General features: G+C 38.1%; 1 protein-coding gene across 2 annotated transcripts in view; it reads left to right on the top strand.

Moving 5' to 3' along the window:
- Positions 1–11,578: 11,578 nt before the first annotated feature.
- CFAP47 (cilia and flagella associated protein 47) overlaps positions 11,579–18,094 on the top strand; it is a 254,052-nt gene continuing 247,536 nt past the window's right edge. The window contains exons 1-3 of one of the 2 annotated variants that reach the window (XM_030282490.4): positions 11,579–11,857; positions 14,431–14,582; positions 16,594–16,709. In XM_030282490.4, the coding sequence (XP_030138350.4) occupies positions 11,699–11,857; positions 14,431–14,582; positions 16,594–16,709 (427 nt within the window). In that variant the 5' untranslated portion in view covers positions 11,579–11,698. Of the gene's footprint in view, positions 11,858–14,430; positions 14,612–16,593; positions 16,710–18,094 lie in introns of those variants that run through there. The other variant, XM_072934926.1, reaches the window with a different exon arrangement.

The following is an 18,094-nucleotide window of genomic DNA, read 5'->3' as shown; positions in this document are numbered from 1 at the left end:
ACCTCTCTACATAAAATTCCTCAGGCATGCAGCTGTGATAACACTTTAAAAAATATGACTGAAAGAACAGAGGGGGAAAGAGAAGAATGGCAACAATTACTCCAAGGTTAAGGAAAATGTTTTAATGCTGCAGATATTTTTGTTGCATAGTTAATGCATCAAGGCCCCTAAAAACCACTCCTTCAGTACTGTAGTTCTGTCAGTTTTTGCTACCCTCAAAAGAGCTCTCTATATATTTATACAAACTCTTAAGATTTTATAATGGTGTCCTCAAATTAGATACACACACACACACACACACACACACACACACACACACACACGTATATATTTATATATTTATATGTATTATATATTCTTGACCTATGTGGGATGAAGTCCAGATATTTTGCTTTGCTACTCTCACATTTTTCAGGAACATATTAACCACTGTGACACCTGTCTGTTTGCCTGGAGACAATGAGAGATTGTCTTACCTTACAGCAACACAAAGCACATGAAGAGCAAGTCCAGAAGCCTTTGTGCATTAAACCACTGAGTTGAGCAGTAAATAAAGACAGACAACACTTGGCAGAACTTTACAATCTGATTGTTAACTTGTGGACAGTGTTAAATAAATGTTGTTCATCAGAAATAGCCCAATGCACCCTGAGATGCTGAAAAAGTTGGAATTTTTAAACTTATTAAATAGAAGGCAGATTTATAAGAGGTTATGAACACTTTTAAATGAAAAATATAATAAATAATAAAGGCTCCTCAGTAGAACCAGGCAAAACAATAATCTGGGCTTAGTTATTAAAGCCTAAAATGTTCAAAATACATATTGACAATTTTTTATTTTGTTGCTTTTCAAAAGCAAGGCTGATAAACAACAACAACAACAACAACAAAAAAGTCCAAAAAGGTTGTAGTTTCCACTGCTAATATTATAAAATCAGCGGATTTTATAAAACTAAGGCTACCTCTTGGAAATCAGGAAAGAAATTGTCTTTAGGAGTTACTGGCCTCTACAAAAGTGCCATGTAAAGTTCAATAGCCTGTGGTATAAGGGAAATCAGACTACAGGATCTAATATTGGCCCCAAAGGCAACAATCTGTGAATGAACTGTAGCAAAATTATTACATGGGAAATTGGATTTGAAAGCAAAATTCAATTATCTTATAAATCAGACCAATGGCTGTGATCCTTTCTTGAAATTCTGAGACAGAATATTCTTTTTAATTTCCTACTACTAAGGCTTAAGTATTTAAGCTTGAGTGGCCACTAAACATGGCTCTGTCTCACATATATAGTGTCATATATGGAAAGCTGAACTCAGTGCCATAGGATGGGATTGTTAGAGCTAGCAAAAACCCTACTAAGATTAAAGAGGTTGAGCAGAACAGAAAAAGAGGACATCTATCCTTTATTAAATGATACTTGCAATAGAGAGAAACAATGGAGAGTTAATATTCTTGGTTCTCTGACCCTTGAGATTAAAGCTGAATTACTCTAAAAGTCACACAATAGTTACTCTTGCAATACTTTAAAATTAACCAGTATTTACTTAAAGCATGAAAGATATTTTCAAAACCTAAAGGAAAAAGGATTGCTTTGCAAACTGCAGTGATATTGACTTATTAATTAATTTAAAGTGGTGATTTCATGATTGCTGGTTGCCATTAAATTGCTTCTTGCAGGATCATGCAGTGCGTTTGTTTGAAACAGCTACAACAATTTTCCATATAATTGCAGGATCTAAGTGGAATACAGTTGAAACAAAGTGCAGGAGACACATTACAAGAGCTTTATCTTCCAGATACAACAGAACAATTTGTTTTGTGATTCCTAATTGCTAGCAAGTCAGTGAAATTAAATGTGCTTTCAGAAGCTACATTGCTGACATCTTGCTGACATCATCTCAATCAACACAGAAACTGCCTCTGTGTATTCATGCCCTTTGAAAGTTCCAGTAGTTGATGCTGAATAAACGAAAAATAGCTACAAATACAATAACAGCACAAAGTATGGGAGACAAAGGCTGAGTCATGGAGGGGAAAGAGAAGAAAAGATTTAAAATAAATGGGAAATGAATGAATAAAAAGAAAGTTTCTCTGGGCAGGCTAGGATATGAAATAAATCACCAAATGAAAAAGAAAAGGAGTAAAATAATGACAATCAGAAAGAATGATAATAGGTGAACACAGAACAGCAAACCAGACAGATACTAAATCAAGAAAAAATCTAAAAGAAGAAACAAGATACGGAGTAACTTACACAGAAAGAAAGTCAACTTGAAAAAGGTAAATTAAAAAAGTGACACAGAGAGATATAAAAGGAGAGAGCTGGTCAAAGAGGGATAAGAGGGTCCTAGCTAAGAGAGGGCCATCACTAACAAAGACAATTTTCAAATGGTCATGCTGAGAATGAAACAATAAGTTTTGTTAGGTAACAAGGATAAAGAGTAAGGACAAACAGAAAAAAGAATAATTGTTCTCTGAGCTTTCATATTTGTGAAAGCTCAGTGTGTGCTGCAGTTTCTGATTCCTGTGTAGGTAATGACAGGATGGCCTGGAAAAGTAGAGAGACTTTTAAATTTGTTTCATGTAAGTCCATGCCTTTCTGAAATTGTTTTCCTCATTTGTACAAGAGTAAGTTGAGATATCTGAGGGCTCTTTGTTTGCCTTCTGTTTGTAATATTCCCTTTCTAGGGAGTTACAAAAGAGCCTTTTGAAGTATGGGTTGTGTTTATTCCTTTAGCTTTAAAATACAAACTCATGTTTTTTAAGAAATAATGCCAATTCTAGGACTCCCTCTTAGAATTTAGATGGGAAAGAGGTTGCCCTGTGTTTTTTCAACTCACTGGAAAGCCTTTAGTGTTACTAAATGATCATGATGGGTTAGTCAGATCTACTGATCTAACAGGATATAGCTGACATGAAAGAACTGCTGTCTTCAGCAGCTTCTTGTCAAACCATGTGCTTGATCTCCCCTCCTAAAAGTGACTCACAGAGAGCAAGGGCACAAAACAGCTATAGAAAATTGCCCTTTTTCAGAGAATAAATGCTGTGTACAGCCCCTAAATATTTTCAACAGAGAAGAAAAACTATAGTTCTAGACTGTATTCCTCAGTCTATTTTAGCTGAATGTGGCAACATTTCTGTAATTTTAACCTTTTTATTGTTTTACATTTTATTTGCTTGAGTTGAGGGCCACTAAAATCTTTTTAGGACCTACAAGCAGAGGCTCAGCAAACTACAAGATCAGCACCTGACTCTCTATCTGTGCCTTTTTGAACCCCTGTCCTTTCTCCTGCTGCCTCTCAGGTGTCCCTGGAGCAGCCAGAGCCCTGGATCAAGATGCTCTGCTGCCTCCAGCACTAACAACCTTTGCTGCAAAGGGTTTGCTCCCAAACAGTTATGAATTGTCAATGGCCAGCAAGGTTTTGGCCACCACCATTCTTAATTTTTTTCACCATTAAAAAAACATACATAGTAATCTGGAAAAATTTATTCACTAGCTATTTTGTTCTAGCAATGTGTGAAATGTTTTCTAGCTGTTTCACAATCTTAAGGCTTCCTTCAGATGTGAAGACCTATGTGCCAAAGTTCTAGCAAACTTCATTAATATGCTCACTTGAAACCAGCCTGAACAGTGCGTCATTTGTGATCTTTGCAGTATGAGAGTGAGGGAAAAAAGTTATGTATACAGATATTATTTTTCCTTTTTTCTTTTACATTCACATTTATATTCATTTATCTTTCATCTATCCATAGCATTTAAGTGCTTCAGAAACAACAATGACCTTAAATTTCTATCCTTTTAGATTTTAAGAGTTTTTTTTGTTCTTCATATCTGCAATAGGTGTTTGTAAATATACTATTTTTATGCCTGTTTAAATGGTGACAATACAACTAAGATGAGGCTAATCAGAGATTTCTGTAATGGCAGTAATGTATTTTGAATGCCAGAACAACAGTCTGCTACCCAAAGTGTCAATAAAACTTCTCCTGGTGTCCTTGATTACTTCTGCAGATGTGAGAGAATCTTTATTTTCAGCCACAGATGTTGGATTTGGAGACATAGTGCGTGCATCCATAGATGATGGATGCAGATCCATGACAGTACAGAGAATAAAGAGAAGAATAATTAGCAATTGGAACCAATCAAAAAATAAAAGTACATCAGAACTGAAGATCTTTATACCAAGATATCTGAAGGATAAGTTTTAGTACAGCTCCAGCTGGGGAATTAAAAAAGCAATTAGATCTTGGTAAATCACAAGGTATTTATATTGCTGAAAGTCTGATTGGATGATCACAGGACCTTTTTCATCTTAAATGTTATAAAAAGTCACTGACAACTATGAAATCCCAACTTGGCCACTGCCAGGAAATGCTTCATAATCCCTGGCAAGATGTAGCATGAGATGTATTAAATACTGTGACTAGCTGGAGCCCTGAAGCTATAAAGGAGGATGGAGGAGTGCTGCCCTCATGATGTCACTAAAAAGAATTGTGTCCTTGGCTAGAACTTGAAAAACTTTGTAAGCTGGCTTATAGCCCTGTGGGTAAGAACTCATGGGGAAATGTTCCAGTGGTTACTGAAAGACAAATTTGAATTAAATTATGCCACTGTGAATATATGCAGCTATATAAGAAATATAAGGAATTTAAAATCAACATTAAAATGATATTATACTTCCTCAACAAATAATGGCATAAGGCAGATGAATTTATTGTCAGAGTTTGGTCAAAAATATAAAAATACTGAGATAATAGAATTCTGCTGTGCTCCGTCTGACCACTCTTTTGGGAACAGAGGGAAGAGCACTACCATAAATACAGGAACTTGCTTCATGTGTGCAGCTCAGGGCACAGCTGTTCTCAGTACTCGAGGCCTGCAAGGGAAGACAAGTGAGAACTAAGTCATGCAGACAGAGCCCCAGTGCATCACCATCCCTGTAGATGATGGACTCAGCCGAGAGTCTCTTTGTCCACCAAACAGGCACATGGGGTCAGCCTGCTCATGTGCCTTAAAGGTTTCCCTCTTGAAGAAGATCCAGTCTTCCCCCTACTCAGCACTTTGTCCCCAGGCACTCCCGCAGGATCCTTAAGAGGGCAATGTCTACCCTATGGATATCAAAGCACAGTTTTGCTGACCCCCTTCCTTCTGCATGAGTGAATATGATTTTCTGATGGCTGTGCCCAAGACTGTCTCTGACCATCACATCACCTGCCTGTCCCTCTCTGCCCATAAACAACAGATCCAGTGGTCACTTTCCTTTGCTGGCTCCCTCACCAGCTGTGTCTGGCAGTTACCCTTCAGACTGTCCAGGAACCTCCTAGATAGTTTTTCTCTGCTGTACTCTATTTCCAGCAGACTTCTGGTAATTCAAAGTACCCCATGAGAACATGGGCTAGTAATTGTAATTTCAGGAATGTGGATTCCTCTTCAGTTAATAGAAAGTAATAAGTACTGAAGAAATGAGATTCAGGTCTCAATAGTTTCCCAAAGTAATAGCTCTGTGAGAATAGCTTTGCAAATACTGGTGATCCCTATTCCCACTGGATAATTGCTTTTATTATGCATTTCTATTTTCTGTTCTTGTCTTACAGCACTGATGGATATAATTTAGTTGTATACTATATAGGTGCCTAATGAAATTGCCAAAAGAAAGTTCATTGCCAAGCTAAAAAATTATGTCAGCTCTTGAATATCAGTAAGGGTCTTACCTTCAAACCTGCTTTTTTTTTCCCCAAGTACATGAAATATTTTTCACTATGGCTAGAAATATTAGAAAGGGCAAAAAGCCCATCATACATAGCCTAAATTCAGACATACCTCACAGTACCATAATGAAAAGACATGCTGTGTCTGTAGCTGACAAATTAGGCCACATGATGGCAGGTGAAATGCAGATAAGGTGAGAGCACTGTATGATGACAGGAGGAAATGAAGACCTGTGTTATGTTGATATGACCAGTCAGAAAGAAAATGTGTGCCAGGGAGGAGAAATCAATTTAATGTCTGCATTATACAGAACATCAATACAGACAGGACAGTAAACTGCATTAGGAGATGTATCTATAGGTAGATTTACAGGTGGACTGCATAATTTGAAAATATCAGGGGACTAGAAAAGGGAAAACAGCATGGAGAAATTTTCAAGTGAAAAAAATATTTTAACACAGGACTTAGTTAAGCAAGAAATATTAGGAAGGAGATATATTAAATGGTGAATGAAATAGTGAAGGTCAATTGAATGCCCATATTTATTCCTAGTGTGAGACAAAATATTAAAATAGTAATCTGAAGCAAATAGTGTAAATTTCATAAGAGAAGGCACATGTTGACACAATGCATCCTTAACCCACTGAGTAGCATAAATTCCCCAGAGTCTGTATGTTCTATACTCTGCAAGATAAGTTCTATCCTAATTGCCATTTAATGCAATTCTGAAACTTCTCTATTGATCTTCGAGGCCACCATTGGATAAGGGCCCAGCTAAATTAGGTAATATCCTTTCATCTGGAACTTATGAAGACAGATGAGCTCTCCCAGGGTAATGCAAGAAGATCTGATGACATTCATCAGGGCCAGAGATAGGGTTTGAGGCAAAGAGGATTGATAGAGAGCAGCCAGCTACAAGAAGGCTGGAGAGGGATTTTTGGTGGCTTTGAACTGAAAGAGGGTAGTGGAGAGGATGTACTGAACTACAGCCTGATAGAATTTAGAGTAAATAGACACATCTCTTTGGTAATGGTTTCCAACTCTAATTGAAATCAAGGAGGTTAAAATGTCAAGCAGCTCAGAAGGACCAATACCTAAAAAACTGAAAAGCAGGGAGTGATCCAATACTCTAGATGGTCAGAATGCAAATTTAATTTATCTTGCTAAGAACGTGGATTCTAAGGAAGTCAGATAAATTTAATATAAAATGTATAAGATATATGTAAAATAAAACTACATATAGTTCTACCACACAATGATTAGGCAGTAATTTATGGGAAAAAATACTAATAAATGAACATGCTTTTCAATAATCTTATCATTTCTGCCTGAGAAAAAGATTCTTGAGATTTTGTAAGTACCTACATACCCAGAGACCCACACTAAGTCAATGTGATATATGGAACTTTATTTCATATAGAGTTTCATATATTTCATATGTAAGGGGAGGAGAATGATCATCCTTTGGAGGTATTTATCTCACTTCTAACCATAGTGGAAGCTTGGAGTGGACATTGATTTTCAATCAGTGAAGTGTGTGAGATGAATCTCACCATGAACAACTATAGAAAATCACATCTTAGTTGTGTATGGCTGAGATTTAATATTGATTCATTGATGCCAACAGCTGTTGACATCTTGATACCTGGAAATTTTACTGTTCTAGTTCAGCATGGTAAATATTGAGATTTTATGAGAGTATTTGAAAACCACAGACAGCTGCTAAAGAAGCACTAAGGTGCATATGAGATTTCCAGAACCATCCTTTACCTGAATTTCCTATTATCTACATTTATGCAGTTTCTCCACAGCTTTGTTCTGTTTTGTTCAGAGATGATATGCCCAGCACAAAAATATGTTCATAATGTTTCTCAGTGTGGTTCAAGGGTTTTTCTTTCTACCCTGCAATTTTTGTATTTGTCTAATACATGAAATCTGGGAGTGGATATGGATTGCTAAATTTATCATGAAGAAGGATGTTTCCACAAATTGTGACAAAAATTGATGCCAGATGCAGGAAGCACTTCCAGTGTTGCAGACTGCAGGAAACAAAGGGCGCATTTGTACTTTGGTGCCGAAATCTTTGGATTAACTGCTGTGAGCTCATAAGATCAAAATGTTCAGCTCAGCACTGAGTGCTGGGAGCAGCCTTGATCCCCAGATCAGTATTGTCATGTTCCAGCTGTACTGTGGCTGACCTCCTGCTTAGCTAAACTGACTGATTGTGCTGATAAAACCACTCTGATTGTGCCCCATGACAAATGTAATAACTCAGTGTGTAGCTCGGGGGGCCCTAAGTTATATTGTCAAATAATAGTGAGTGTTTTTATTTATGATCCAGGTTTCTCCATCACCAATTCCTACAGAGTCACTCTAAAAAGGGAAGGCATTTGTGATTGCCTTGTCTAAGTAAGAACCTCTCTGCCTCTCACTTTTTTTAACAATTCTGGTCACGCTCCTTTCAGCCCAGTCTGAGATGGAGGGACACCTCAGAGACTGGCAATTCTTACATGTTTTGTGAAGACTGATGGTTTCATTCAGCAAAAAAGACCCAATAAAATCTTCATTAGCTCTGCATCTCACAAAATGCTTTGCTGAGTGAAGAGACCTTTAGAGAGAATTAGAGCTCTAATCTGTCATTTTGAACATCCTCGCTTTCCATTAAACAGAGCAATTTGCAAGATTAAATGCAAAGGAATATCTTAGTAGTCCTCATTATTTGGACTTTATCTCTTTCTGCTTCCTAAAAGCTGATATAAAAGTATATACCCTTTGTTTGTTTAACCAGCAAGTGTTTGCATTTCCTTCTTATATATTCTAAAAATATTTATTCCTCCCAAAGTAGAATAAATAGGTCAACATTTACAGTTCAAATCTGGATTCAGATCCAGCAAGGAAGGGCAGTTTCTTCAAATTAATTCAATCCTTTCACATATCACTGTCATTTCTTGTTGCTGAATTACTGTCAAATAAACCACCCTTATGATCAGTTTAACTTCCCCTTTTTTATCCTTTAGAATACTTTCTGAAGGAATTTCCCTGTGCTTTTGAGATTCCTGGATAAATGAGAACTACTTCTGATCTAACAGAAGACTCAGATGCTCTCCAGGCATCTTTGACCAATGTTTAGAACATGGACAGATAGGACCAGTGTCTCAAATCTTGCTTTACTAACTTCTATTGCTTTTTACATATTTTCTAATAAAGCTTTCCCCTGTGCAGCTGGAGAATACAGACTGGAGATGGCTTTCTGATTCTGCATCTTGTTTTACACTGGCAATGGCACCAGGATTGATCTAAACAAGCTAGGAGCTATTTAATGTTGAATATATTGGCCTTTTTTATTAAATGGAAAAACCTAATGATGATATTCCAGTTTTCTGCCTGAAAGCTGGGAGGATAGTCAGATCAATGGATAGTCAAGGAACTTTCAGATCTGAAAGTTTGGCTTAGAGAAGTTGGAAGTGATTCTGATATGAGGTGCGGTGGGGCTTTATCTAAGATTGTATTCTTCTCTCTGATGACTATAATACAATAGTGAGAAGTTTGCTGTGAAGCTTTTTTATTCATCATCTGATATTGCTAAGGTGAATGCAATGTGAATTGTACAGATTACTGCACAATTTCTGTACTGTAAAATTTCATTACTGTAAAATTTCAGTGGAACTAAAATCACTCTTAATGTGATCAGATGCTAAAGAGAATGACAATATATAATCTATACCCTAACATCAGGTATAAAGGATTCTGTCATCCTTTATCATCAAAGGATTCAACAGAGTATACCTATTCCTTTACAATAGTCTTGACTTTAGGAATGATTATTAGCTGACCAAGAAAAAAACTCTCATGAATCCAGACTAAGCTGATAAAAGGAAGGAGAATAGTCCATTATCTAATGGTGTTGCATAATGAGCTATTGTAGTAGTAGCAATAATAAGCATTTGGATATAATAGTTTGCAGAAGAGGAAGAGAGCCTAGCCGAAGTATTTCAGAGAGTTAAGGATACTTTTAATGCCCTATGCACAAGCTAAATCTCAGTTTAAATTTGTTTTAAAATATTTTAGTTAAATTGATAAAAAATTTGTATGGACATATGTCAAATCAAGGGAAAATAGATCAGTGTTCTTTGATACTAATTCTCTTGTGGAGTGGTAACTTTGTCAGTGAGGGCTGGAGCAAGCAGCAGAAACAGAAAACTTTAAAAATCAATTCTGCCTTGAAAGAATTAGCATCAAAAGACCAGAGAAACTATGTAGGAGTGTTCTCTACTTTGTATTGAAAAAGAAGAGGGAATTCAATTCTTTGATAATGTAATCTTCTCTTTTAATTTTTTAATTTTTTTTGTGTGTGTTTCCATTAAGTACAACCATGTTACCATAAAACAGATTCAAGAAGTCTTCCCAAAGAAAGCCCTCCAGATGCTTTTGTTCTTAGTGCTTGCAATGCCACATTCTAGCACATTCTTTAGTGATCTACAGATGGGTAGCTATAATTTGAATCTTTTAAGAGGGACAAAAAGACCCATTAGCATCCTTCCCCAGCAATAGAAACAAAGGCTTTTCACCCTCCTCTTTCCCTCTAGGTTTCTTGACCTATTAAAAATAAGTTTTTTTTTCTTTTTGTACTTTGTGGTTCTTATCTGTGCAATCCATGTTTGCAGCTCCTCATATCTGAATTTTAAAACATAAATAATTTCAGTCCTTATGCACTTTCAAGAGATGAAGTAATCCAAGGGAAAGCATTTTGAGTTAATCAGAACTGATGCCTGAGGGTCTGCGTACCTGCTGTGTGTGCTGTTCTCCCTCCTTTATTCTCCTACTTTGAAGGCAAGAACAAGGTGTCTGTCCTGGTTTAGGGCAAATTTTGGGAGTGGCCCGTAACACTCCAAGTCGAAGTGCTGGAATCTTGTCAACCTCATTTTACCACTTCAATTAGAGCACAGGAAGGATCAGAGCAGGAACACATCTTCCACCACTCAGTAAAAGCGAGCCATGAATTATTGGTGTGGTGGCTGCCACTGCAGAACTGAGCTCCCACCAGCACTCAGCAGTGTTAATGCCTGCTTTAGTTCTGTGTAAGGCGTGCCTGTGATCCACATGGAGGCCCAGAAGAGTGATCAGGCTGTTTTTATCTCAGTGCACTCAGTCTTTACTTTAAGAAACCCATGTCTGTATCACCCATCAGTGTCTCACGCTGCTGTTGGAGGGGAACAGGGAACACCCGGGGTGACAGAGGGGATGAGCTGGACAGCCCAAGCCTGAGCCCCAAGGTGGGCACTGGCTCGGGGTCTCTTTAGTGGTAAATCCTATCCTGGGAAGAGTGTGGCCAGCACATCGAGGCAGGCGATCCTCCCCCTCTACTCAGCCCTGGTGACACATCTGCAGCGTCCAGCTCTGGGCTCCTCAGCACAAGGAAGACAAAGGAGCTCTTGGAGAGGGCCCAGCAGAGGCCACAAAGGTGAGGAGGGGTCTGGAGCATCTCTTATGAGGAGAGACTGCGGGGTCGGGTTAGTCTGGAGAGAGGACTTAGAGGAGATCTCATTTAGGCAATCAATATCTCAATATCTCAAAGTGGGTGCCAAGAGGGTGGCCACGGACTCTTCAGTGGTGCACAGCGATAGAACGAGGAGCAACGGCCGTAACTAAAACAAAAGAAGTCGCACCAAAGCATTTGAAAAAACTATGCTGAAGGTGCCAGAGCACTGTGGAACAGACTGCTCAGGGATGTCAAGAAGTCCTCCTGTGTCTGGAGATAGTGAAACTCCATCTGAAAGCGGTCCTGTGTCACCTCCTCCGAGCCCAGCCGAGCCGGGTGGGGTGAGCGTGAGGGTGAGGTGAGGTCGGGTGAGATCGAACCCAGCCGAGCTCACCCGAGCCCGCCCGCGCCTCCTGCTCCGATTGGTGGGCTTGGCCTCGGCGCGGCCTTTCCGCCAATCAGCGCCCCGCGTCCGTTGCTAAGCGGGCGCTGCGGCCGGCGGCGCCATGGCGGAGCGGTGGCGGGACGTGTGCGGGGTGCGCATCGCCCCGGCCGAGCTGCGCTTCAGCGCGGTGCCGGGGAGCCGCTACCGCGCCGGGCTCACCGTGCAGAACCTGCGGGCAGGCGCCTGCCACCTGCGGCTGCTGCCGCCGCACCAGCCCCAGGTGAGGGCCGGCCGCGGGGAGCCGGCGGGGCCTGCCTGCGGCCGCCGCTCTGAGGGCAGCTGCGTCGGCCTGGGGCTGTTCCTCCAGCCCGCCGGAGCACTGACAGAACGAAGAGAGCCCTGAGCTTCCTGGTTCTTAATTCTCCCGAGGCTGAGAGCAGTTTAGAGAGAGCGTCCTTCTTTCTTAAATCCATAGTTTCAATAGAAATAAACAAGCTTTCCTTACTACATCAACCATTAACAGTTGGACTTGATGATGCTGGAGGTCTTTTCCAGCTTTAGTGGTTCTATGGTCGAGTCTCTTGTTGGCAGCAAATCCTAGTTTTGTGCACTCCAGAATTCATCCGGCAAGAAGTGCACGAGTTCCTCGCAACTCCAGGGAACTTCTGTAAAAATGGGTCACTTTGCTGTGCTGTGAACGCCAAATCTGGGAATTGACTGCTCTCTTACCTCGTTTCTAAATGGTATACTTTTTTCTGACTAGAATAACCCCCTCGTGGTTCTTGCTTGCTGAGAGCTTTCTCAGAAAAGAGGAGGTTTAAGCTTTCTCAGAAAAGAGGACATTTGCAATCTTTTCTCAAGATAGTATGATTGCTATTAATAACATCTGATAAGTTCTGGAAAAGTCATTGTGTTGCCAGGCTTTTTAAAGGCAAATGCATCTCTACAGTTCTAACCAGTTGAGCCGTTGTAATGTATGTGGCTCCAGCAAGAGCCTGCTGTGGTTAGTGGCTTATTGTTGGTAAATTATGCTAAAATTCAGATTAAAAGGTTGGACTGAACTGAAGCAGGGGTTGAACAGAAGCTGATGTTGCTTTTTTGTTCATAGCAGCTTGAACTATGAATTTTTCAGGGCAGTCATCAATCTGATTTTCAGACAATTGAAGTACCTTGAGTAATTTCACTAATTGAGTAGTGACCCTTTCTTTTTGAGAGCAGAGTGGCTGCTTGATTCTTACTAAACTGTAGCTGAAGACTTTTGGTGTGAGCTGGAAACTGTTGAGAGTGCTTGATTTAGTAGGGCTATGCTTATTCTGTTTTGTTATTTTTCATCAGCCTTATCAATTTTTCATGTGCTCCAGAAGCAGACAGGCAGAGTCAGTTTTAGAAAAGAGAAGAAGTTACTAAATCATAGTTTTGTGGTGTTTGCCTCTGTGATTAACTCTAGCCTTTTGGTGTGTATTTTTATGGCACTATACATGAGAGATGACCAAGGTGACAGCTAGGGGACAGGATTCCACTTCACACCCTCAGTTTCAGAAAGGTCTGTTGTGTTGCCCTTTCTCATTCCCAGACCTTGTGTTGCTGTCTGTGGTTACAAGGCTCTGAAGTGTGCGGCTCCTCTGAAATACATTCTGGTGCATTTCGTGCATAGACTGCAAGCACTGGAAAAGAACCTTCCTTCAGCTGTCATAGTGCTTGACCAAGAAATACTTTCCAAGGAATGAAGCTCACAAACAGATTTCCATAGGCTCATTGAATATTCCTAGTATAAAATATTTATTTTGCCTTGTATAAAATGCATACGCTTGGATGTTTAATTCATTGTAGAGAACAGATAGATTCTACACACCTCAGAATTAAAACCTGGCTAGTCTTTAAATATCAAGCCCATAATCATGATGCGCATGACATAAATTTCATGACATAATTTAGCTGAGTATTTATACTGCTATGAGGATTCTAAAGGAATAGAAGGAGATGCTTGGGCATCAGAAACAGCAAATAGTAAATTATGTTTGCATATTCAAAACATAAACTAGAACAGAAAACTTAGAGAATACTGGGAAGACTGTCTTTCAGAAATAAAACATATTTAAATAGGACATAAAGAGCAGAAACCCACTGTGCATGGGATAATGTGAATTTTAAGGAGACTGAACTACCAGAGAAGCTCTAGACTTTACTATGAGTCTTTCCTAGGAATGTGGGAAGTGATGGATTTCTCTCTGTGTGCTAGTGGGTTGTGTCTTCTGTTCAAGGAAAGGTGTGGGAGGTGTTTTATTTAAACAGATGCTTACTGACAACAAGTCCAGTATAATTTTTTTGAGAGAGGAAAGAGTACTTTCCTTCCTTCTGGATTTTTTTCTCTTTCATTTGACTCCCAACACTGGAGTTGCCTTGGGCTTTTCAAGCAGATTTTCAGTGAGCAGTGAGACTCTGTTAATGTCAGTCAGGCCTAGAGTACACTCTTACCTGTCCTCTTTTGTTGCTGCTTTGAACTGAGACTTAATCCTTGTTATTTTCTCAGGCACTAAAAATATTCTTCACTGAGTAATCGCTGATTTAATTTTGTGTTGCTTCAGAAAGTTTTTTTGCAACAGTAGGAAAAGCTGGACATCTCTTGGCAAGACTAGAAAATGTTAATTCATTCTTTCTCTTTTTCTGTAAAACGTCTGAACTTCAGTAAATAGGGAGGTGAAATTATAAAATCCTGTGTTTAAGTTCATGGTAAGTTTTAAATCAATCTTTGTATTCTTGTGAAAACAAACTATATGTAAATACTTCTTACTCTAGAAATGCATAACAATTAAACCCCCCCCTTTTTTTTTTTTTTTTTTTTTTTAATTGCAGTTTAAATTGATTGTGGAAAATCCAGAAAAACCCATTGCATCTGGACTTCAGGTTAAAGCTGTTGTGGAATATACTCCCAAGTGTGCAGAAGATCTTCAGGATAAACTAACACTTTTAATAGATGATGATGTGGTTCATATCCCCGTGCTTGGGTATGATATTCAAAAGTTCATGAGCTGCTGTTAGTATTTGCAGTTTAATCTTGTGAGAAGTTTACTTCTGCATGCCTTTGTATTTAGTCTGTCAATTGCATGGAAAACAAACAGTAATTTTTCTTACAAAAGTAAGATTTTTCTTTTTTTTGCAGAGCAGCACACGGGTAAGAAATTCATTGTGGTGATATCCCTCTAAAATCATAGAGAGCCTGGATTTTTAGTTTTGCCTTATTCTAACTTTGTTATGATAATTTTGAATGCTGTATTATGAGACAAATCAACAACTACTCTTAATGTCCTCCATTCATACTGAATCACTGATACAGAAGATTTTACAGTAATTGTACATAACAGTTGCAAATCTGGATTATAGTGAAACATATCTTGCCTAATTCTAAAAATATAGTGCATGTTTTAGAGCAATGTCACTTGTTCAAGGATTTTTGAAAATTTTTATCAGACTAGTATTGTGAAGGTAAAGCCACTTAGGATGATAATGCTACTGGTGACATCTTTCTGGAAAGGACTTGCAAGAGATTAAAGTATTTCCCACATTTTCATGTTTAAATGTCTTTTGTGGGGGAAATGTTGACAGGCTTTAATAATTTTTTTTTGTGTTTGGAAAAACAAATATACTTTGATTTTTTTTTTTAATCAGCGCTTTCCAAAATGTGTTTTGTGTCATGCAAAAGCAGTAAATTCCAGCTTCATGGAAAAACCCCAACCAGCAAACCAAAGCAAACAAATAAAGCTCACACTGTATTAAAACACTAACCCCAAACCTTTTAACTTGACTACCTCCTTTTTGCAGGTCTGTATCTATTAGAAAATCTCATTGTATTTAGAATGTATGCTTATTTCTGTCCACTTGGGAAAGGAGGTATTTGCATCTTGAGAGGAGAAATACTTCTGTTTCATTCTTCCAGTAAAGCTTATAAGAATATCTAAATACTTGGAAAATTAAATTTTTACAATTTTTTTGAGTGTATTCTAGCTTTTATAGCTGACTCCTATTTTTATTTTTTTTGTTTTTTTCTTGCCACATCCTGGTGATCTAGCATCATGTCTTTCAAGAATTTACTAAACTATTTTTTATGTTACAATTAATTATCAAAGAGAATTAAAAAGTATGTTGAAATTCCTGAAAGCAAATTCTATTGTGGCATTTCTTGATTAATTTTTTTTACTCTGTTCCTTCCCCCTGCCCTCCCCTTTATGCAGTAGAGTATTTGGGCAGGATCTACCTCGCTTGACCAAGTATATTTATTTTTCTTCTCCATTATTTCTTCTGTACCGTGTTGTGACACAGATCAGGAGATGGAATTGTTCCTGCATGTTCCTGTTTGTGGCTAAGAGGAGATAGACTGCTGTGCTGATGTAAAATTCCAATTGATTTGAAACACAGTTGACACAGATGTCATTGTATTAAAAATTGGAGTCTTTTAAAATAGAAGTTTCCTGAGACATGATCATGCTAAAAAGTACCCAATACAGTGATGTCATCTCACTGGCTGAGGTTCTTAAATAATACAAGTAGCTCATGACTTGTGTCATTACCCACTTCTGTGTTGTTGAAGTCACAAAGGAAGTATCAAACACAAAACTGTAAACTCTGCTTTTAATTCAGGCAGCTCATAATGAACTATAGTGAATTATTTGGCCTTATTTTGTGATGCAACTAACTCAGGATAGTTTTACTTAAAGTGCTGTAATGAAGTATTTAAAATGAAATAGAAATGTGTGCATTCAATTTTGACTAATTGTTTGTATAGTTTATAGTTGTATGGTTTTTAAAGTTAGAATACTGAGCCATTAAACAGGCTGGGAGATAAGTACCTCTCTTTTAGATCTCCCGTGTCTGCTGTAGTGCTCAAGTGAATTGGCAAATCCTTGATAGGAGAGCTAGTACAAAAGGAGAACTCTCTTCCACTGGAGTGGTTAATCAATTTTCTTTTAAAATGCAGAGGTATTTTCGAGTTTTGGGAAATATGTTGTCTTTTCTTTGCAGGTTGATTCCATACTGTGATCTGGAAATAGAGTCAGAGGTTAATTTTGGTGAAATGATTGCAAACAATAAACTAGTTACTAAAGAGATTAGTATTTCTAACCGTGGAACAATTTCAGGTAAATATTTAGTATGAATTAAATCATATAAATATTTTACTTTATTGAAAAAAAGTAATTTTATGCAAGTTAACACTTCCGTGACCAAGTAGCAATCAACTGGGATTTTGGGTTATGCAGATTATGAGTATTGGAGCTGCAGGTGTTGTATATGACCCACTTTTTATGTAGCCAATACTATATTTCCATTTAGGAAAGAAAAAATACTTTAGAACATTGAAAATTTTATGAGTTCTCTACTTTGGAGTCCCATTTGGAAGATGTAAAAATAATAGTCGCTCATTGCCTTAGTGTGCCCAGCATAGAGAGCAGCAAATCATGTCTGCTCTTGCTTTGTGCTTCTGTGATCCCCAGACCTGTCTCTTGAATAAACAGCTGCAAGTGCCCTGAACTTCCCCAGCTGAAGTCCTGTGATGGGAATTGAAGTATATTTGTTGCTAGAAGATAATGAGAGGCCTTTTATCTTGCTGCCATAGATTTTGAAATCCTGCAGCTTTTACAATAAACACATCCTTAAATTTCTGTTGGCAGCTATTCCAAGGAGAGTAAGAAACATGGACAAAGGAGTTTAAGAATTCTTGTATGATCCAAATAACCTGTTTGACTGCCTTTTGCACTGGGCAAAGTTGCAGACTCCTTTCTCCAGAGGCAGTGTAGCAACTATGCTGAGTTTCAAACAACACATTTAAGGCAGTTAAATTATATTTGTTCCTCGTTTGTACAGCTGCTTGTTACATTAAAGGCTATCTTTTTTTTGCATTAGGCCAAAGTTGTGGAAAAATTTCTCTCCTAGATTTTCATATGAGATATTTTAACAAGAGGAAATACATGATTACAGAAACACGGAGTTGCAACATTAAAAAAAAAACCAAATCATCAAAATCAACAAAAAAAAAGCAAATTTCTGTCTAGATGAAGAAGAGTCTTTTCAGAAGTAAATCTTTGCTTGTCAGAAGCAATTTTTAAAATTTTTTTCCATGAAGTAGAAGGAGAAATAATTGTGGATGTTTTGCTAGCAGTTCATCTTAAAGATGTAGTATGTTGTTTATATAATCAGGTCTTTCTCATATATGCTACTTAATACTTTGAGCAATTATGATTTGGTAAGAAAATGAGATAATCTACAGTGTATATATATATATATATATACTTCCACAACTAAGTTGTATGATAATTATTTTTTCATATTGTGTAGGGAACTGTTTCCAGTTATGAACTTCGTTGCGTGGTACATGCAGGCTGCATGGTGGAGTTTTATAGGATTGGGTGGAAATTAGAAAGAAGGTGATGGTTAGTAAAGGATGTCTTGGAGACAGACAAGGGAAGAGCAGCTGAATCTGTGTTTCTGTAGCTCTGTAAATCATAACACAGCAGGTCACAGTAGC

Source organism: Taeniopygia guttata, chromosome 1, assembly GCF_048771995.1.
Source record: "Taeniopygia guttata chromosome 1, bTaeGut7.mat, whole genome shotgun sequence".
NCBI lineage: Eukaryota > Metazoa > Chordata > Aves > Passeriformes > Estrildidae > Taeniopygia > Taeniopygia guttata.
Note: the sequence above shows the minus strand (reverse complement) of the source record. Positions and strands in the feature narration are given on the sequence as shown.